The sequence below is a fragment of the Dendrobates tinctorius genome, unplaced genomic scaffold (genome assembly GCF_039654945.1).
Source record: "Dendrobates tinctorius isolate UK_male_01 unplaced genomic scaffold, ASM3965494v1 ptg000387l, whole genome shotgun sequence".
Taxonomy (NCBI): Eukaryota; Metazoa; Chordata; class Amphibia; order Anura; family Dendrobatidae; genus Dendrobates; species Dendrobates tinctorius.
In genome coordinates this window covers 2144756-2165987 of record NW_027362053.1, presented here as the reverse complement: position 1 = coordinate 2165987, position 21232 = coordinate 2144756, and the positions used below count along the sequence as shown (strand labels likewise).

Genomic DNA, 21232 nt, shown 5'->3' with positions numbered 1-21232 from the left:
TACACAGCGAGGCTTCGGTGCTCTTGTTGACTAAATCACCGGAACTGGAAACCTCGGCATGCCATTGTGACGAGCCGCCGCTTCCACTTCCGGGTTCAGCGTTCCACTAGCATCCTGAGTTCTGCGTTCCAGCAAGTGCCTACGCGAAGACGTCACGATTTCAGTTTTGTTCTTTAAACTTCCGGTCCGCCGCTGCTGCTGCGCGTTCCCATAGTTGTGACCTGGTAGATCCGGCTTCCAGGTGGCCAAGACCTTTTATTTCTTAGTGGTATAACTATATCTTTACCATTGGGGCGGCAGAAAACTTCCCGTACACTATCCAGAGTAGCGCCGGCACTGCTTGTCTCCAACAAAATGGCCGCCGCCATAAAGTGAAGACACTTTGGTGGATAACTATCGTATTCTGGGACGATACTGTTACCGGTCATTCAATGTGCTGGGAATTCCATGACTACATTACGCATGATTCTCGTCTCCCCGTAGTCTTGTACTATTGACGCCATCCCGGAGCCGACCTTGGGGGGCTACACAGAGAGGGCTGAAGCTGTGAGGGAAGGTGAGGAGTAGGTTAGGCATAGTCTATAGTTATTTCATGCTCCAGGAACAGTTGCTACATGTACAATAGTCCATGCTTCTTTGTCTATGGTTTGCATTTAGGACATGTACATCTAGTTTCTCCAATCGGGGTGGCTTTGCATATAATATCCAAATTATGGTGGCTCAGAGAATGAGCCAATCAGAATGGATGCATGCTTGTGCGGTCCTACTGTGTAGACTGTAAAATGAGGGCGAGTGTGAAGACCCCACCATTAGACTAACGTCATCGGAACCAGCCGACATCGCCAGATCCGGTCAATGGTCCAGCGTGTATGGGGAACCCCCCTCTCATTATTAGCAAGAGGGGCCTGGCATAACCTGCTTTGGTCTGCTGATCTTGTTCTCCTGGAGATATGCCACCTTCATAGATGTCTGGCAGCACATACAACGCAGATTAAGATAGGACAAGTGTCCGTTGTCATTTTTTGTGGCCAATCCGTCCCCCAAGAATAGGGATGATTTTCCTTCCACTTGTGTGAACCCCGCCTAAGGGTAAGATCAGATAATGCGGCTGAAAATCCACAGACCTGCCGGGTCCAAAGGTGTTATGAATTCAAAACGTGCTAACACCACGTTCACACATCCATGTGTCGCCATCCAAGTGCGGACCGCCACTCACAGGCTGGGTGTGGTCTCAGACATGGCAGCTTGTCACGAAACCCATTGTCATGATTCCGAGCGTTTGCTTGAAACACGAAGACCCGACGTCTAGACGTTTACTTCCATGATTTTAGTTTTCCCCTATATTCTAGATAAATGTCAGGTTTTCTATTTGTGCTGTTGATATAGTGGCTGCTGCATGGAAACGTTCTTTCTCCAGCTTCATATCTGCCAACAAGACTGTTGAGTTCTGGTCGGGAGACCCGCGGCTAGTTCTTGAATGGCGGATCGTAACATACGGATGTGTTAATGTGGCATAAGGCCAGCTGGTACGGTCTAGACACCGTTTCATGTGCTTTCTGCGGTAATACGCATGCTTTGACACTACGTTTTCTGACTGCATGCTGTTTGGCTAAGCCATTACTCCAACTTGTCATGTAGTAAAAACACATTTTGAAACGCCAATTATTTATGCAAAAACCGTATCAGAATCTCATCACAGCCGGACGGTCTGTAAAATGTGAATTGTTTGTGTGTTGATATAATAATTGGGGGGTGAATGACCCATGTGAAGACTTACAAGCCTCACTCTCAGCAGAGCAAAGTAATGGCACTTATTTTTTTGTGCTTTTTAAAACTGCAGTGTAAAAAAAAACCAGTAATTTGTGTTTTTCCCCATTGAAATCAATTAGAATATTCAAAGAGTGTTTTTTTTTTTTGATGATTTGGGACTAAAATCCTCTCCAGGATCCAACATAAAAAACCTCTGTGACCATACTGAAACCATATGAGCGTTCTGATCTGTAATGTGATATTATAGGGTATATTTCTTATTTCTGTAGGTGTGAGGAAAGGCGTGCCTGAAACAGAGCTCATGTATTACTAAAACTACCTCATACTGTGGTACCAAAATGAACACGAACCAGGGTCACATTACCGAGAAGATATTGCGCCTCACCTTGGAGATCATCTACCTGCTGACGGGAGAGGTGAGGGGTTCTGGGTACTTTGTCACATATCATGAAAATTAGCCTGCCATTTATAACGGATTAGCAGCAATGACTTTTGGGATTCATTATCTCTTCTTAGGATTATGGACCCATGAAAAAAAACAATAAACAACTCAAGACTCTGAGCCTTATTATGGAAAATCCCTACCTCTCACTGAGAAACAATGAGCAGAAGATCCTGGATCTCACCACCAGGATCATCCATCTGCTGACTGGAGAGGTGAGTGCCGCTCGAATACGGGGTCATTATATAGTAACACAAGAGATAATGTGCCTGGATTATAATTTGTCATTGTCTCTCAGGTTCCTATAAGATGTGAGGACGTCACTGTGTATTTCTCCATGGAGGAGTGGGAGTACATAGGAGGACACAAGGAGCTCTACAAGGATGTCATTATAGAGACTCCTGAAACTCTCACATCACCAGGTAAAAACCTAGCTATGCACAAATCTACTGATAAATCTCATAGAAACAATATATTCAGATAATATGTGGATGCTTTTACAGAGAGGTCTAATGAGAGGAGTATACCAGAGAGATGTCCGAGGTCCATTAAGAAAAGTATACCAAGAAGATGTCCGAGGGCTAGTAAGAAACGAATACCAGAGAGATGTCCAAGTCCTATTTATCTTCAGGATTTTGTGAAACACGACATATCTCATGGATACTCGGTAATATTCTAATGACAGTGCATGAGTGGTACGAGTACTCTTAAAGGGAATCTGTCACCTATTGTTTTCATATATAAGATGCCGCCACCGCCATCAGGGGCTTATCTAAAGCATTCTGTAATGCTGTAGATAAGCCCCCGATGTAACCTGAAAGAGAAGAAAAAAGAGTTATATTATACACTCCCAGGGGCGGTCCGGTCCGATGGGTGTCGCGATCTGCTCCTGCGCCTCCCATCTTCTAGCAATGATGTCCTCTTCTTTGCTTCGTTGAGGGCAGAGTACTGCAGTGCGCAGGCGCCGGGAAAAGTCAGAGAGGTCTGGCGCACTGCAGTACTCTGCTCTGCTCTCAACAGGGCAGAGCAGTGCGACGGGAAGCGAAGAAGAGGACGTCATCGCTAGAAGATGGGAGACACCGGACCGCGACACCCATCAGACCCGGATCGGACCCGGACCACCCCAGGGTGAGTGTAATATAACTCGGTTTGTTTCTCTTTCAGGTTACATCGGGGACTTATCTACAGCATTATAGAATGCTGTAGATAAGCCCCTGATGGCGGTGGCTGCATCTCATATATGAAAAAATAGGTGACAGATTCCCTTTAAATGGTTTCTTGACACAAGCAGAGAACGTGCAGTGTGGGGAAAGTCTTACATAAAGTGTCTGTTTCCAAAGACCAGCCATGAGTCCTAAAAGGCTGCCAATCAGTAGACATTTGCAGATCGTCGGTTGTTTAATAGCAGACCGATAGTGAATGATGTGCACTGAGAGATCAATATTTAATGGTTCAGAGCGCATAGGCTGTCATTGTTCTTAGCAGAGTGGGTCCTGTTTACACAGGGTGATGCACCTCTGAGAACGATGATTCTTTTGCCCTGCACAAGAGATCATTTCTCCTGGCGAACCAGCGTTTTGCTCATTCATCAAGGTGATCGGCAGCAGCCTGTTTATATTGAAAGTTTATCGTGAAACCAGTGTTCTTAAAAATTGTTTGCGATAATCTTTCAGTGTAAATGCATCTTTAGGCAATTGGACCATTGTAAATCTCATCAATAGGTGGCTATAAATTGCCACATCCATATTTAGCTTGTGAGGGCCGTGCCAGCTGAAATTGTCAGGTTTTTCTGGCACTGTGTGTACGGGGCCCTGACTCTTTCCCGATAGACATTTTAACGCCACACAAAAAGAAGAAAAGTAAGGAGAGCCAGCAAAGAATAATACAAATATATTATTAAAACTTGGTAAATATTAATTATATTGCTAGCTGATCGGTGGACAAAATATGGGACAGTCGCAAATTTACCAACAGCAACACACACAGAACCACATAACGATCATAGGTCCCAATTAAATACAATGTTTATTGTTACAACAAAATAATATTTTAAAAACAGATTTTATTAAAATAAATCAAGTCTGTAGACATATGCTGAAAAGATATAGTTTATAGGGTCAATACTTCCCAGATATAGGACATACCCTTTTATATATGATAGTGAAAAAAATGTGAAAAATATATGAAAAATGTTATATGTGATAATTCAATATATTATATTTGTATAAAGTCTATCATACATATAAATAAATAAAGTGCTGTGCAAATTTAAATACAACAATACACATGACCATATCTATATAATTAAAGTGCACTGCAATTCAACAATAAAACAGTAGATGTCGGTATGCCTATGCAGATCATCCAAGTATTACCAAAACGACACCATAAGGTGTCACTATTAGGTCCGAATGCCTGCAGACCAGGGAAAAGTGCAGTGTAGAAAAAAATATATAAATAGAGAATAATAACTAAGTATGCTGTGAATAACCTCGCCTGGTCACCTGGGATAGACACCCAGCCCCAACGCGCGTTTCGGCGCTAAGCCTTGTATTGTTGTATTTAAATTTGCACAGCACTTTATTTATTTATATGTATGATGCACTTTATACAAATATAATATATTGAATTATCACATATAACATTTTTCATATATTTTTCACATTTTTTTCACTATCATATATAAAAGGGTATGTCCTATATCTGGGTAGTATTAACCCTATAAACTATATCTTTTCAGCATATGTCTACAGACTTGATTTATTTTAATAAAATCTGTTTTTAAAATATTATTTTGTTGTAATAATAAACATTGTATTTAATTGGAGCCTATGGTCGTTATGTGGTTCTTTGTGTGTTGCTGCCGATAGACATTTTGCAGATATAAATGAAAAGTGAAACGGCCCTTCCAGTACGTTGGTACAAAAGTAGGATCCTATCCCAGTAATAAGTATTTAGAGTCTTGGCACTTGGATGTCGTTCAAAAAAGATGATAATTTATTCATGAAAATAATCCAGAAAACAAAACATGTTTTGGTCTGCAACTCGACCTTCATCAGTCTCCAGTTAAATTCTGTAGGAGATAGACGCTGAAGATGTATCCATCATCTACTGGGCTGTGAGGTGTAGAATTTAGAATTGCATTTTCTATCATTATGTAGGAACATGGGGCACTGTGTAAGGGTGGTTTCACATTAGCGTTTCAGGGCGCAGCGACGGCCTGCACACGGACGCCGCTAAGCCCCGCCCCCTGCTGTGCCTCCTCCGGTAGCTCAGCCTACGGGCGCATGACGCTGCATGCGTCCTGCGTCCCCTATCTTTATCACTGGGGTTGCAGGCCATGCGCAGTATGCGTTTGGCGGCGCATGCGTCCTTTTGACGGTGCGCCGAGCGCAACCAAATTGCAACAGGTTGCGTTTGGCGCTGGTCAGCGCACCGTCAAAAGGACGCATGCGCCGCCAAACGCATACTGCGCACGGCCTGCGTCCCCAGTGATAAAGATAGGGGACGCAGGATGCATGCAGCGTCATGCGCCCGTAGGCGGAGCTACCGGAGGAAGCGCGGCAGGGGGCGGGGCTTAGCGGCGGCCGTGCGCAGGCCGTCGCTGCGCCCTGAAACGCTAATGTGAAACCACCCTAATAGGTGTAAAATTTATTTTTATCTTTAATGTTTCATTTAGGAGGAGAACTTGAACATTATAGTTGTTGACATTGCACCAAAAACTGAACCTGAAGATAAGATGAAGATTAAAGAGGAAGATATTGATGTTTGTCTTCACTCTGGTGAGTACAATTACCTGCGACATGGCTGCTAAGCCCCCTTCTATACCCCAAAGCACCACTCCAGCATTTCTTTTTTACTTCAGTGTTGTACTTGTGCAACTAATCTCAGTTCCCTGACCCTAGTCTTATACTTACCAGCCTCTTTCTTCAGCTCGTCCCGGCGTCACTCCGGACCCACGCTGACATTTTGTGACCACTGCAACTTCTGACTGACCAGAAGTCAGAAGTAACAGTCATAATCTCTGAATGTAAGTTTAGACAACCTCGTCATGGCCTCTTTCTGGCTCTCAGACTTACACTGAGTAGTGACATCTAGCTTGCCCAGCAAATACTGGATCAATCTGCAGGTCACAGACTGCTACTGACTGACAGGAGCGGCGTCACGAACAGCTGAAGACTGTGGCTGTTTAGTATAAGACTAAGGACAGGGAACTTGGATTAGTACCACCACTCCAGTGCTGCAATAAAAAAAAACGCTGGAGTGGTACTTTAACCTATTGTTGTCTGAAACAGGTTAAATCGATGGGATCAGCTGACACCCAAATGTGTATGAGACCCAGGACAAATGATTGTCAGAGGGAGTTAAAGAAGTACTCCTCCTATCAAAATTTGTATCCTCTTGATATACTGCAGTCATGATATTATACAGCACTGTGTACTTACAGTCGCTCATTTTACCCTCCTACCCAGCTAATTCTTCTGTTTTCCATTAGGTTTATGACATCACTTGATTAAAATACTGACTAGCTGACTCTTTCTAAGCTATTTGTAGAAACAGGAGGTCAGTTTTCCCTGTTTGAGTCATATAAGTCACTGCAAAAGTCCCTGGCAGGGAGGAGGGAGCATGTGGGTCAGGAGTTGGAGGGGGATGATAAATGCAGGGACAAGAGCCTTCCTGTTTCTAACATAGGGCAGAGAAAAGAGAAGAATGTACTGGAGAGAAAGGTAGAATGAGCAATTGTAAGTACACTGCGCTATATAATGCGAGGGTTGCAATATGTAAAAAGGATAAAAACTTTGATGGGAAGGGTACTTTTTTGAAGTATTTCACATATTCAATTTTGGACTGCCGATCCTATGGTTTTCCCAGAGATTAGCCGCTACAAGTCATGTCTGGTTGTGGCTCACTTGTAGAGCTCTCGTAGAGAAAATGCAGGAGTGCTTAGTCTAACAGCCAATCCAGTGTATGGGAGAGCCATCCGAGATTGCTGCTGTCCAAACAACAACCTTCTTTGTTCAATAAAAACGTTTTGATAAAAAAAAACATTGCTTACAAAATGAGCTATAAAGATCTTCTCATTATACCATCACAAGAACATGATCAAAGCAATGAACCAATCGTTATCTGACAGGATCATAATGCCAAAACATTTAATCCCAACTCCCTCCCCACTCGCCCATCTAGCGAGCACAATAACATTATACCAAGTACAATACCTGGATCATATAAGAATCAGGAGTAGCAAAATAATGAGGTTTTCTTGCCTGAAATAGTATATAGCTATTAAAAGATAAGCGAGTTAAACATGACATTCCCTGCCAGCACCTCCGACACCACCGATGAACATCTAATCCAATCCCTCCAAATTTAGCTGTGCCCCTCCCCCCCCTTTTCTTATATATCTTTTTTTTTTCCACTAAATTAGTGATATTCAAGCAACTCACAACCTCATAAATGGAGGGAACAGCACTTGCTTGCCAGTGTTTAGCTACAGATGCATGTAAAAGTTTGGGCACTTGTGGTCAAAATTACTTTTATTGCGAGCATTTTTTTATTATTTAAATATATGGTTCCAGAGAGCGGGGCCTTTATTTACTGCTTTTTTATGGTTTCTACCAAAGAAAGCCCCCCAGGATTCTCTGAGGGCATGCCTTTAGGCAGCTCTGCATTATTACCCTGTAGCTACATTCCCTTGGCACAATGACATGTAAAAGTTTGGGCACCCTTGATCAAAATTGCAATTATTGGGAACAATTAAGCAAATTGATGATGAAATGATCTCCAAAAGGCCTAAAGTTAAAGATGACACAGTTCTTGTGTATTTTAGGCAAATATATACAGTACGTTTTGTTTTCGTCTTTTACATTTTAAAAATTACAAAAAAAGAGAATGGGCTAGTGCAAAAGTTTGGGCACCCTTGTAGATTTGTGTGCGCAGATAACTTTGGCCAAGGTTTCAGACCTTAAACCTCTGTAGCAACAACCCCACCCTCCACGTCCACATGAACAATCCCTCCTCACACAGTAACAAATCCTCCCCCTCTAGCAGCCTCAGTGCAGAGAGCAGAACCACCCAGCTGCTTCTCCTCCAGACACACGCTGAACAGTGATCTATGGAAAGTGAAACTCTAGTGAGGAGGGAAAATTATCCTGTATTCTGGGCCACTCCATGATTACAATACATAACTCACTCATTATCAGTGATTCCTTCCCTCAGTGTCCCAGGCTGCTGGCAGTGATGGGGCTCGGCTGCTGGCAGCAGTGAGAACAGACTGTGTGATGGCCAGTGATGGGGGTCTGCAGCTTCTAATCTGCACAGGGGAGGGCTTGTTCATGTGGACGGGGAGGGCCTGTTGCTATGGAGGGTGGTGTTGTTGCTATAGAGGGCAGGTTTTTAGTAGAGTAGGAGGAAACGACCAGTTCTCATTTCAATGCCAGAACACACCCCCCCTTGGACGTTCTGATCAGAAGCAAGAGAGTGATAGCTAGAAAACCCTGCAAACTGGTGACAGAAGGTAAATTACTTATTGTCACCATTCTGCAGTCCAGATATGTACTGAGATTATGTGAAAAGCCCGGACAGCCTCTTTAATTAGCCTGTTAGGGTTATGACTTGTTCACTATCATAGTTGGGAAAGGTCAGGTGATGCAAATTTTCCAGCTCTTTAAGAACCCGGCCTCCTCTAACCTTGTGCCAAAAACCAGCAGCCATGGGTTCTACTAAGCAGCTGCCTAGCACTCTGAAAATGAAATGATGGAGGCCCACAAAACAGGAGAAGGCTATAAGAAGATAGTAAAGCGTTTTCAAGTTGCATTGGGGTTGTAACGTTTCACGGGTAAAGGGAAGGATGGATTCAATGAAATTTCAATAAATTCATGATGCACACATAACACCATCTGTAAAAAAGCTGAAGTTGAAAACAGGATGGCTTCTACAAATGGATAATGATGCTAAACACACGTCACAATCCACAATAGACCACCTCTAAAGGAGCAAGCTGAAGGATTTACAATAGCCCTCACAGTCCCCTAATCTGAACATCATTGAAAATCTGTGGCTAGAACTCAAAATAGCAGAGGATGCAAGACTAACCAGGAATCTCACAGAACTGGAAGACTTTTCCAAGGAAAAACGGATGAAAATCCCTCAAACCGATCTTTCAAACTGAAAGACTCTTGTCTGGCTACAAAAAAACGTTTGCAAGCTGTGATACTTTCAAAATGGGAGTGCTTTTGCATCATCCTATTTTTTTTTTTTTTTTGGTCATTTTTAAAATTTTAAAGATGAAAAAAATGAAATATATATACACTGCTCAAAAAAATAAAGGGAACACTCAAATAACACATCCTAGATCTGAATGAATCGAATATTCTCATTGAATACTTTGTTCTGTACAAAGCTGAATGTGCTGACAACAAAATCACACAAAAATCATCAATGGAAATCAAACTTATTACCTGGATATGGAGTCACACACAAAATTAAAGTGGAATGTAATGTCCTTAAAACAAGTCAAAATGAGACTCAGTAGTGTGTGGCCTCCACGTGCCTGTATGACCTCCCTTCTGTACAACGCCTGTGCATGCTCCTGATGAGGCGGCGGATGGTCTCCTGAGGGATCTCCTCCCAGACCTGGACTAAAGCATCCGCCAACTCCTGGACAGTCTGTGGTGCAATGTGACGTTGGTGGATGGAGCGAGACATGATGTCCTAGATGTGCTCAATCGGATTCAGGTCTGGGGAACAGGCGGGCCAGTCCATAGCTTCAATGCCTTCATCTTGCAGGAACTGCTGACACACTCCAGCCACATGAGGTCTGGCATTGTCCTGCATTAGGAGGAACCCAGGGCTAACCGCACCAGCATATGGTGTCACAAGGGGTCTGAGATCTCATCTCGGTACCTAATGGTAGTCAGGCTACTTTTGGCGAGCACATGGAGGGCTATGTGGCCCTCTAAAGAAATGCCACCCCACACCATTACTGACCCACTGCTAAACCGGACATGCTGAAGGATGTTGCAAGCAGCAGATCACTCTCCACAGCGTCTTCAGACTCTGTCACGTACTCAGTGTGAACCTGCTTTCATCTGTGAAGAGCACAGGGCGCCAGTGGCTAATTTACCAATCCTGGTGTTCTGTGGCAAATGCCAAGCGTCTTGCACGGTGTTGGGCTGTGAGCACAACCCCCATCTGTGGATGTCGGGCCCTCAGACCATCCTCATGGAGTCGGTTTCTAACCGTTTGTGCAGACACATGCACATTTGTGGCCTGCTGGAGGTCATTTTGCAGGGCTCTGGCCGTGCTCCTCCTGTTCCTCCTTGCACAAAGGTCAAGGTAGCGGTTCTGCTGCTGGGTTGTTGCCCTCTTACGGCCCCCTCCATGTACCCTGGTGTACTGGCCTGTCACCTGGTAGCGCCTCCAGACACTGGACACTACGCTGACAGACATAGCAAACCTTCTTGCCACAGCTCACATTGATGTGCCATCCTGGATGAGCTGCACTACCTGAGCCACTTGTGTGGGTTGTAGAGTCCGTCTCATGCTACCACGAGTGTGAAAGCACAACCAACATTGAAAAGTGACCAAAACGTCAGCCAGAAAGCATTGGTACTGAGATGTGGTCTGTGTATCTTGAAATACAAAGGAAATGTGTCATGTTTAAATTTAGGCCATCTAGAGATCATTTCATCTTCAAGTTACTTAACTGTTCACATTAACCCCTTCACGACCCATGACGCCTACGTAGGCGTCATGAAAAGTCGTGCCCAAACGACCCATGACGCCCCCTTAGGCGTCATGCTATAAATAGCGTTCCTGCGGGTCGGGTGACCGGGGTCATTGAAATGTCACCCGGCCCGCAGATACAGGACAACATGCAGTTAAGCCCGGGGAGTGGCTTTGCAACCACGTTCTTAGGATCGCTCTGATTGGCTGTTAAAAGTGAAACAGCCAATCAGAGTGATAGTAATATTTCATCAATGAAAATTGATGAAATATTACAATCCAGCCATGGCCGATGGTGCAGTAGCATCGGACATGGCTGGAGACACCGATTCGACCCCCCCCGGCAATCTGCCGCCGCTGTCATCATCTGCCCCCCCTCCCATTCCCTCCGCTCCCCGCCAGCTTCCGATCCCCCCCCTCACCCCCCACTGGTACCTTCTGAGTCCCTCTGTCGCTCCCGATGTCCCGCGGGTCCGGCTCATGGGCGCCGCCATCTTGGAAAATGGCGGGCGCATGCACAGTGCGCCCGCCCGAATCTATTGGCTGCAGATTCCATTCTTTCATTTTGATCACTCTCACAGTGATCAAAATGAAATAAAAAGTAAATAAACCCCCCGATTATCACCCCCATAGGTAGGCACAACTAATAAAATAAAGAAAATATTTTTATTTTTCCATTAGGGTTAGGGTTGCAAATAGGGTTAGGGTTGGAAATAGGGTTAGGGTTGGAATTAGGGTTGTGTGTTATGGATGAGTCACCGAAGGAGGAAAAAACAAAAATAATAGCTAAGTCCAGAAAACCAGAGAAGTTGGCAGCTATCGGATTGCAGATCCCTGAACCTATCCACAACAACTAGCAGTAGCCGTGGGGGGTTCCTACGGTGCCCTAGACCCCTCGATCACAGCCAGAGAACTAAATTAGCCTAAAGACAGGGGAAATTTAAACTGCCCCAGAGCAGACCCCAAAGCAATAGGAAGCCCCCAACATATAATGACTGTGAAGCAAGATGAAAAACAATAACACAGATAGAAAGATAGGTTGAGCAAATGATGGGGCCCAAGCTAACTAAATAGGACAGGATAGAAAAGCTGCTGTCTGCAATCAGCAAAAACCCTTTCCAAAAATGAACCAACAGACTGATAGGAGAAACAGGCCCTGAAGTCGCTAGGCTTCAAAAGACTATATCAGCACTCAGGTATATTCTGAAGACAAAGCCAGAGATCAACAGATCAGAGACAAAAATGGAATTCAGCTCACCCCCGGCCGGGGATGGCTGAACTCCAAAAAAAACAAGGCAAACAAAACCAGAACTAAAGTGTACAAAAGGCAGAGCAAAACTTAGCTTTGAGAAGCAGAAATCAGACTGGTCTCCAAGAATCCAGCAGGAAAATCACCGGCAAGGCAGCAGGGCGTCGGCTGCCTTATATCCAGTCATCAGTTCCTCTGACCCAGTCCTCATCTACCTGCTCAGCTGTTTGGTTATCAGCCTCACTACCTTCCTTCGCCAGAAGAGAGAGTTCATCAGACCTCACTGGTGAAGGGAAAAATGAACTCACAACAGTTGTGGTTAGGGTTATGGTTAGGGTTGGGATTAGGGTTAGGGGTGTGTTGGGGTTAGGGTTATGGTTAGGATTAGGGTTAGGGATGTGTTGGGGTTAGGACTGTGGTTAGGGTTGAAGTTAGAATTGATGGGTTTCCACTGTTTAGGCACATCAGGGGGTCTCCAAACGCGACATGGTGCAACCATTGATTCCAGCCAATTTTGCGTTCAAAAAGTCAAATGGTGCTCCCTCCCTTCCAAGCCCCGACGTGTGCCCAAACAGTGGTTTACCCCAAAATATGGGGTATCAGCGTACTCAGGAAAAATTGCACAACAACTTTTGGGGACTAATTTCTCCTGTTACCCTTGGGAAAATAAAAAATTGAGGGCTAAAAAATTATTTTTGTGGAAAAAAAATGATTTTTTCATTTTCACGTCTCTGCATTATAAACTTCTGTGAAGCACTTGGGGGTTCAAAGTGCTCACAACACATCTACATAAGTTCCTTGGAAGGTCTAGTTTCCAAAATGGGGTGACTTGTGGGGGGTTTCCACTGTTTAGGCACATCAGGGGCTCTGCAAACGTAATGACGACCGCAGACTATTCCATCAAAGTCTGCATTTCAAAACGTCACTACTTCCATTCCGAGCCCTGACTTGTGCCCAAACAATGGTCCCCCCCCACATATGGGGTACCAGCGTACTCAGGACAAACTGGACAACAACCTTTGGGGTCCAATTTCTCCTGTTACCCTTGTGAAAATAAAAAATTGCAAGCTAAAAAATCATTTTTTGAGGAAAAAAATGATTTTTTATTTTCATGGCTCTGCGTTATAATCTTCTGTAAAGCACTTGGAGGTTCAAGGTGCTTACCACACATCTAGATAAGTTCCTTGGGGGGTCTAGTTTCCAAAATGAGGTCACATGTGGGGGGTTTCTACTGTTTAGGCACACAGGGGCTCTGCAAATGCAACATGATGCCCGCAGACCATGCTATCAAAGTCAGCATTTCAAAATGTCACTACTTCCCTTCCGAGCCCCGACGTGTGCCCAAACAGTGGTTCACCCCCACATATGGGGTACCAGCGTACTCAGGACAAACTGTACAGCAACTTTTGGGGTCCAATTTCTCCTGTTACCCTTGTTAAAATAAAAAATTGCGGACTAAAAAATATTTTTTTTAGGAAAAAAAAATATTTTTTATTTTCACGGCTCTGCGTTATAAACTTCTGTGAAGCACCTGGGTGTTCAAAGTGCTCACTATGCATCTAGATAAGTTCCTTAAGGGGTCTAGTTTCCAAAATGGGGTCATTTGTGGGGGAGCTTCAAAGTTTAGGCACACGGGATCTCCAAACACGACATGGTGTCCGCTAACGATTGGAGCTAATTTTAATTTCAAAAAGTCAAATGGCGCTCTTTCCCTTCTGAGCCCTGCCGTGCGCCCAAACAGTGGTTCCCCCCCACATATGGGGTACCAGCGTACTCAGGACAAACTGTACAACAACTTTTGTGGTCCAATTTCTCCTGTTACCCTTGTGAAAATAAAAAATAGCGTGCTAAAAAAATCATTTTTGAGGAAAAAAAATGATTTTTTATTTTCACTGCTCTACGTTATAAACTTTTGTGAAGCACTTGGGGGTTCAAAGTGCTCACTACACATCTAGATAAGTTCCTTAAGTTTCCAAAATGGGGTCACTTGTGGGGGAGCTCCAATGTTTAGGTACACAGAGGCTCTCCAAATGCGACATGGTGTCCAATAACGATTGGAGCTAATTTTCCATTCAAAAAGTCAAATGGTGCTCATTCCTTTCCGGACCCTGCCGTGCGCCCAAACAGTGGTCTATGACCACATATGAGGTATTAGTGTGCTCAGGAGAAATTGCCCAACAAATTTTAGGATCCATTTTTCCTGTTGCCCATGTGAAAATGAAAAAACTGAGGCTAAAAGAAAATTTGTGAAAAGAAAGTCTTTTTTTTTTTACAGATCAATTTGTGAAGCACCTGGGGGTTCAAAGTGATCACTATGCATCTAGATAAGTTCCTTAGGGGGTCTAGTTTCCAAAATGGGGTCACTTGTGGGGGAGCTCCAATGTTTAGGCGCGCAGTGGCTCTCCAAACGCGACATGGCAAGCACTAAATATTCCAGCATATTTTCCATTCAAAAAGTCAAATGGCGCTCCTTCCCTTCTGAGCCCTGCCGTGCGCCCAAACAGTGGTTTATGACCACATATGAGGTATCGGTGTACTCAGTAGAAATTGCACAACAAATTTTAGGATCCATTTTACCCTGTTGCCCATGTGAAAATGAAAAAAATGATGCTAAAAGAAAATTTATGTTGGAAAAATTAAAATGTCCATTTTTTCCTTCCATGTTGCTTTAGTTCCTGTGAAGCACCTTAAGGGTTAATAATCTTCTAGAATGTAGTTTTGAGTAGCTTGAGGGGTGCAGTTTTTAGAATGGTGTCACTTTTCGGTATTTTCTGCCGTATAGACCCCTAAAAGTGACTTCAAATGTGAGGTGGTCCCTAAAAAAATGGTTTTGTAAATTTTGTTGTAAAAATGAGAAATTGCTGGTCAACTTTTAACCCTTATTACTTCCTAACAAAAAAAAAAAAATTTGTTTCCAAAATTGTGCTGATGTAAAGTAGACATGTGGGAAATGTTATTTAGTAACTATTTTGTGTCATATAACTCTCTGGTTTAACAGAATAAAAATTCAAAATTTGAAAATTGCGAAATTTTCAAAATTTTCGCCAAATTTCTGATTTTTTCACAAATAAACGCAAAAATTATCGACCTAAATTTACCACTAACATGAAGCCCAATATGTCACGAAAAAACAGTCTCAATCGCTAGGATGCGTTGAAGCGTTCCAGAGTTATTACCTCATTAAGGGACACTGGTCAGAATTGCAAAAAATGGCCAGGTCATTAAGGTCAAAATAGGCTGGGTCATGAAGGGGTTAACGGTAATTTTGACCAGGGGTGCCCAAACTTTTACATGTCACTGTATAGACTTTCTGGTTTGATACAGGTATTTTGGCTATAGCCAATTGTAATGAAGATGATCCGATATCTCCCACATAATCTAACACACACACTTTGGGGTTTGGAGAAATATACATACAGTATTTTACCTAAGTATTTGTATGGAAAAACCAGGAGTGGAACGGTCAGAGGAAAAGTATAATAGAAACCCGTCACCACTTCTGCATTTATCACCCACTCTTGGGTTTGGCTTACAGATACTGAGGTAAAAACTCACCTAATACTCAACGTGTGCACATGGGTTAAGAGTCAGGAACTTCTTTATCTTTCCTTTCTTTTTGGGCAGATCAACAATTACCAACTCATATAACGACTCTAGGAGCACCCCAGGTAACAGTGCTCTATTAATAATTTCTATGTAGTACGGCAATAATTCTCCCTCAAAGTGCTTGTAGATTTCTTTTGGTAGGCTTCAGGGTGGTCTTATTATACATTCTGTCCACGGCTTGTTGGATTTCTTCCAAGGAAATTGGCTGATCAAGAAAATCTCTATCTTTATCTTCCAAAGAGGGGAGACTTCTGAACAGATAGTCCAACAAATTGTCCTGTGAGTATTTAACCCTAGAAGAATACAGATGCTGATGAAACTTAGACCTTTAGTATTTCAGGAGTCCTGGAGACTCCGTTACCCTCTGCTTCCCTCAATGTATAAAAGTGTTTTCTTTTTGGGCCTTAGGGCCCCGTCACTCACCGCGATATCGCCAGCGAGATCGCTGTGTGTGACATGTATCTGTGACTGGCACTCCTGCCGGGTATCGCTGATCGTGCAGGATCGTCCTGGGCCATTTTTTGATCGTTGGTCTCCCGCTGGCCAGCATGCATCGCTGTGTGTGGCAGCGAGAGACCAACGATCAGCGATGCTGGTTTGCAATGTAAACATCGGGTAACTAAGAGCCGCGCGGCTCTTAGATACCTGCTGTTTACCCTGGATACCAGCGTGTTCGCTGGTCCTGATCGCTGGTGGGTCCGTCTATGTGACAGCTCACCAGCGATCAGCTAACTACGTCCCAGCAATCCCATCCACCTCGGATCGTTGGTGGGATCGCTGGGACATTGATGCGTGTAACGGGGCCTTTAGCCATCCTTGTAAGTAACCGATCAGTGGTCTCCCCCTCCTCATAGAACTGTTTTAAAAATGTATGTTTATTATACATTATTTTGATAATGTGTGCAAACTGTAAAGCACTGCGGAATATGTTAGAGCTATATAAAAATAAAGATTTTTAGTATAATTATTATTATCGGCTAGCTCCAGTTGAAATGACTGAATTTCCTTCTGAGATTCTTTCCACTGTCTTAAGTTTTCAGGACTGTTATTTTGAATAAACAACGATTGTGTCCCTGACTGTTTTCGAGGACTATACCCTTCTTCTGTGATTTATCTTTTACCGTCTTTATTTCTCTAATTAACACCCCCCTTCAGAAAGGTCTTCATTGCATCCCATACCACTTTTATGGGAGCCAAGCCCAGATAAATTGAAAATAATTTTGACATTTTTTTCCATAAGATTATTACAGTTGATAATTTTAAGTCAAAACAGGCTGGGGAAATCTAGCCCTTAACGGATCCACTTGTATCTGAAACAATAAAGGAGAGTGGTCTGATGAAGATCTAGGGGAATATTCTGTATCAGTGAGCGTCGGGATCATATGAGAATTGCATAATCTTAACTCAATTCTAGAGAGGGATTAATAGGGCCATGAGGCAAATCAGTAGACCCTTACATTAGGAAACATCTTTCTCCAGATATCAGCCAAGCCCACCTCATTAATAAGGAGACAGAGTGTCCTCTCCACCTGGATATTTGTCTCTAAAGGGTTACAAATGCCAAAATCACCCCTGACTATTAAAGGAATATCTGTCCAGTCTGCTAGTTTCACTAAGATTTGTTGGGGCTGAATATTTGATTATGGTTGGGGAACGTACAGTACAACAATGGCGCATTCATAATGAGAAATTAAGTAAAGGACACCAACCAACCTTCCCAAATCATCTTAGAAAGTGTCTATGCGTAGAAAAGGAATATTTTTATGCACTATAAGACTATCTCCCTGACGAAGGCAGCGTGCCGAAACGCGCGTTGGGAAGGTGCCCAGGAGACCAGGAGCAGCTGACATTACCCTGTGAGTCGTATGCTAGTACTAATACACTATAATACTTACCTGTGTTTACTGTTTTTACCCCCTCCTGGTCCATGAACAGTAGATGTGGACACACTGACACTCAGCATTATATCTCTATACATTTTCTTTTACTCTCTTACCCAGTGTATAATGATATTAACATAGTGTACTGTTTTTTCCTTGGATATACTGACACATGGTGGTGTTTCTGTTAATTGCACTCTATCACTTTATTTTTTGTGGTTTTCACTCACTACAAATTGTGCATTTTTTTGCTCATATTTATACTAAGTGGTGCATTTTTCTACACTTTTTTTTACACCTTTTTACACTCTCTTTTGCACTTTACGTGTCATGCCGCCACTGTATACTCACCCGGCCTCCGCTCCCGCGCCGCAGCCCCCCGCCGTTCGGCAGCCGCTTCTGACAGGTCCGCGGCCGATGGCAACTCTGCATGCAATGCGCCTCCCTCCTGTCACTTGTGCTCCGACAGTGCCCTGACCCAGAAGCACCGTCGGACCAATGGCAGACCAGGCTGGGGTATATCAAGCTGTCCTCCTTTTAGGGAGGCGCCTGATCGTTGTGTTTGCTAGCACACTGGGCCCTGCTTCCTCGTGTACTCTCTGCAGTCCTGTCTTCCGTGGTTCCTGCAGCAGAATTTAATTAATGGTCTTATAATAATTCAATTGTGGCAAATACCCAAATGTAAAATTCCAAGAAATGCTGTAATGTTTAGACTCCGATCTGTGAATGCGATTCTAACCAAAGTAATTTTTTTCTTTTTCTCTTAGACAGTGAAGTCATATACAACAGTCAAGATCTGAGTTTACAAGAAATATCTGAGGGTATGAGTCAGGCTGACCAGTCCGAACTCTCCAGTGGTCAGTCTGACCCAGATTTGCAGAACATGAAACAGTATATTTGTCCAGACTGTGGAAAATATTTTTCTCGTCTATCCCATTTCACCATTCATCGGCGAATTCACACAGGGGAGAAACCATACGTGTGCTCAGAATGTGGAAAGAGCTTTTCGTGCAATTCCTATTTGGTTAAGCACCAAAGGAGCCACACTGGGGAGAAGCCGTTTGCCTGCTCTGAGTGCGGAAAGTGTTTTAATCAAAGTTCTAACCTCTTCAAACACCAGAAAACTCACACTGGTGACAAACCATTTATGTGCTCTTTGTGTGGGAAATGCTTCACCCAAAAATCACATCTTGCCATCCACCAGATTATCCACACTGGAGAGAAAAGGTTCAATTGTCCAGAGTGTGGAAAATGCTTCAGCAACAACGCTAGGCTGGTTGCTCATATACGGGTCCACACAGGTGAAAAGCCTTTTGGTTGTTCTCTATGCGACAAACGCTTCACACAGAAATCCCACTTGGTCAAACACCAAGTGGTTCATACAGGAGAGAAACCATTTGTGTGTGCCGACTGTGGGAAGTGTTTTATTAGTAACTCGCATCTTATAATACACCAAAGAATCCACACAGGAGAGAAACCATTTTCCTGTTCAGAATGTGGAAAGAAGTTTACCCAAAAATCAGACCTGGTACGCCATGGGAAAATCCACATAGGAGATAAACCATATTCTTGTACGACATGTGGGAAACAGTTCCTTTGTAAGGCTTATCTAGTCCAACATCACAAAGTCCATAGAGTGGAGAAGGGAACATGATCTACATTGAAAAACCGCAAGAAATAAAAAGTCTGTAACAATTGGAATCTAATCACTGGACTCAGCAGCTCTACCAATGTGAGCCACTGAGCGCAGTGATTGACTGTGGCGGTCATGTGTGCTGTTAGGTTGAAGCTTAGATGTCAAATCATCAACAAAAATGGGAGAAGCAGCTGAAAGTCAGCACTGTACCCAGGGAAGGTGGGGAACTGGTCTTTTTATTATTTTATACATCTACAGTACTGCTCAAATTAATTGGGACAAAGCATTTTTTTCAGTAAAATCGTAAGTTGGTTACCAGTCAGTGATTCAAACCAGTTTAACGGCTTTGAACAGGTGTGAGTGCCTGTGGTGTGAGTGCCTGTGGTGTGAGTGCCTGTTCAAAGCGGTTAAAACTGGTTTGAATCACTGACTGGTAACCAACTTATGATTTTACTTAAAAAAATGCTTTGTCCCAATTAACTTGCACAGCACTGTACAAACCTTTAACTATAAGTTTGTCCCAGACAAACACTTTAAAAATTACAACAGTTTAACATTTTGAACCTAAAAGAATATTAAAATGACCCAAAAGGTTTAGATTTGTTGCTAAACCACAGATAAAGGCCTGTGTACTTTGCATAAGCGTCTGGCAAAACTTTCCTCCCAGCTGTGCTTCACCAACAAGAAAATAATTCTACCTAATGTCCTGCAGTGTTCAACCCGTGGAAGGCAACAAACCCGTGAAGCCGATGCCAGATTTCCTTAACTTTAGCAATGAAAGAACTTTTCTGACTCAATGGGGTCATCAGACTCTATCCCTTGATCAATAACCCATCTCCTGCAATTTAGTAACCATATGTTGCACTGTTATTACTCTTTGTAAGTGTTTTATTGAATTCACCATACTCAAATTCCTCTTACTAAAAAGAATCCCCGCTTTGGTATAGAAATAGTCTCTATCGCTTCATTGGGAGATATAGGAGACCATGGATGTAAGCTGTTGACACTAGGCAAAAAAGTTGTCTCCTCAGCAGAATACACCAACCAACCGGCCCAGAGGAGGCAGACCGTATTTTTAGATCTTTGTTCTCATGTGCTATTATACTCCTTTTAATGCATTTTATCATTCCTCTTGTACCTTGGCAGGTGCTACAGTTATCCTTAAGATTTATATAATAAGGTCTACCTATTCTGTTGAGAGTTGGCCTTCTACATAACAGAAAATGATTCTCATGTTCATCAAAGAAAAAACACCCAAATTCAGATCTACACACACTTGTGTATGCATGTACCAAGTCGGACTCTCATTGGCAGCCTCACAAGCATTGGCTATTTCTTAAGGTACTGTCACACTTAGCGATGTACCAGCGATCCCGACCAGCGATATGACGCGGTCAGGATCGCTGGTACATCGCTAAGTGGTCGCTAGTGAGCTGCCACATAGGCAGATCTCACCAGCGACATCGCTGGGGACGGGGGTCGCTACTTACCTGTCACACCAGGCGATCCTGCGTCCTCCTGCCCGGCTCCACGCATCTCTCGTCGTCACAGCAGGAAGCGCCGCAGGAAGCTGACGACGGGAAACAGTCCAGGACGTTCTCGCGCGATCAGCGATAACCAGCGGGGGAGCCGGTCGTAGGTAAGTATCACACACAGCGATATCGCTAGCAATATCGCTATAACGTCACTAGTTATAGCGATATTGCTAGCGATATCTCTTAGTGTGACAGGCCCTTTAGGCAGTCCTACACGTGAACTAACCGGCCATCTAATAAGTATAGGTACGCCCCGACTCTCTGCCGATGGCGGATGCGTTTTTGTTCTCACCAGGAATAAGCCTAGCCACAGGTGTCTGCCACTGGTTTTCTATTGATAACCAGCATACTTATCCAAGCTGAGTGCGCATGTGTATTGGGTGGGGG

At 43.5% G+C, this 21232-nt stretch overlaps 2 protein-coding genes across 4 annotated transcripts in view; one reads left to right on the top strand and one right to left on the bottom strand.

Moving 5' to 3' along the window:
- LOC141076097 (uncharacterized) overlaps nt 1–142 on the bottom strand; it is a 63038-nt gene extending 62896 nt beyond the window's left edge. For both annotated transcript variants that reach the window (XM_073563384.1, XM_073563386.1), the window contains exon 1: nt 4–142. The gene's annotated coding sequence lies outside the window, so the exon portion shown is untranslated. The remainder of the gene's footprint in view (nt 1–3) is intronic.
- Nucleotides 107–19539, top strand: LOC141076094 (uncharacterized). 2 transcript variants are annotated; one of them, XM_073563365.1, is made up of 7 exons: nt 107–241; nt 2040–2186; nt 2287–2427; nt 2511–2634; nt 2716–2879; nt 5892–5994; nt 18442–19539. In XM_073563365.1, exons 2-7 carry the CDS (start codon nt 2109–2111, stop codon nt 19326–19328), a joined length of 1497 nt encoding a protein of 498 aa, XP_073419466.1. In that variant the 5' UTR covers nt 107–241; nt 2040–2108; the 3' UTR covers nt 19329–19539. The 2 variants fall into 2 exon arrangements, with proteins under 2 accessions (XP_073419466.1, XP_073419465.1); XM_073563364.1 differs by lacking the exon at nt 107–241 and adding an exon at nt 254–556.
- Nucleotides 19540–21232: the final 1693 nt, after the last annotated feature.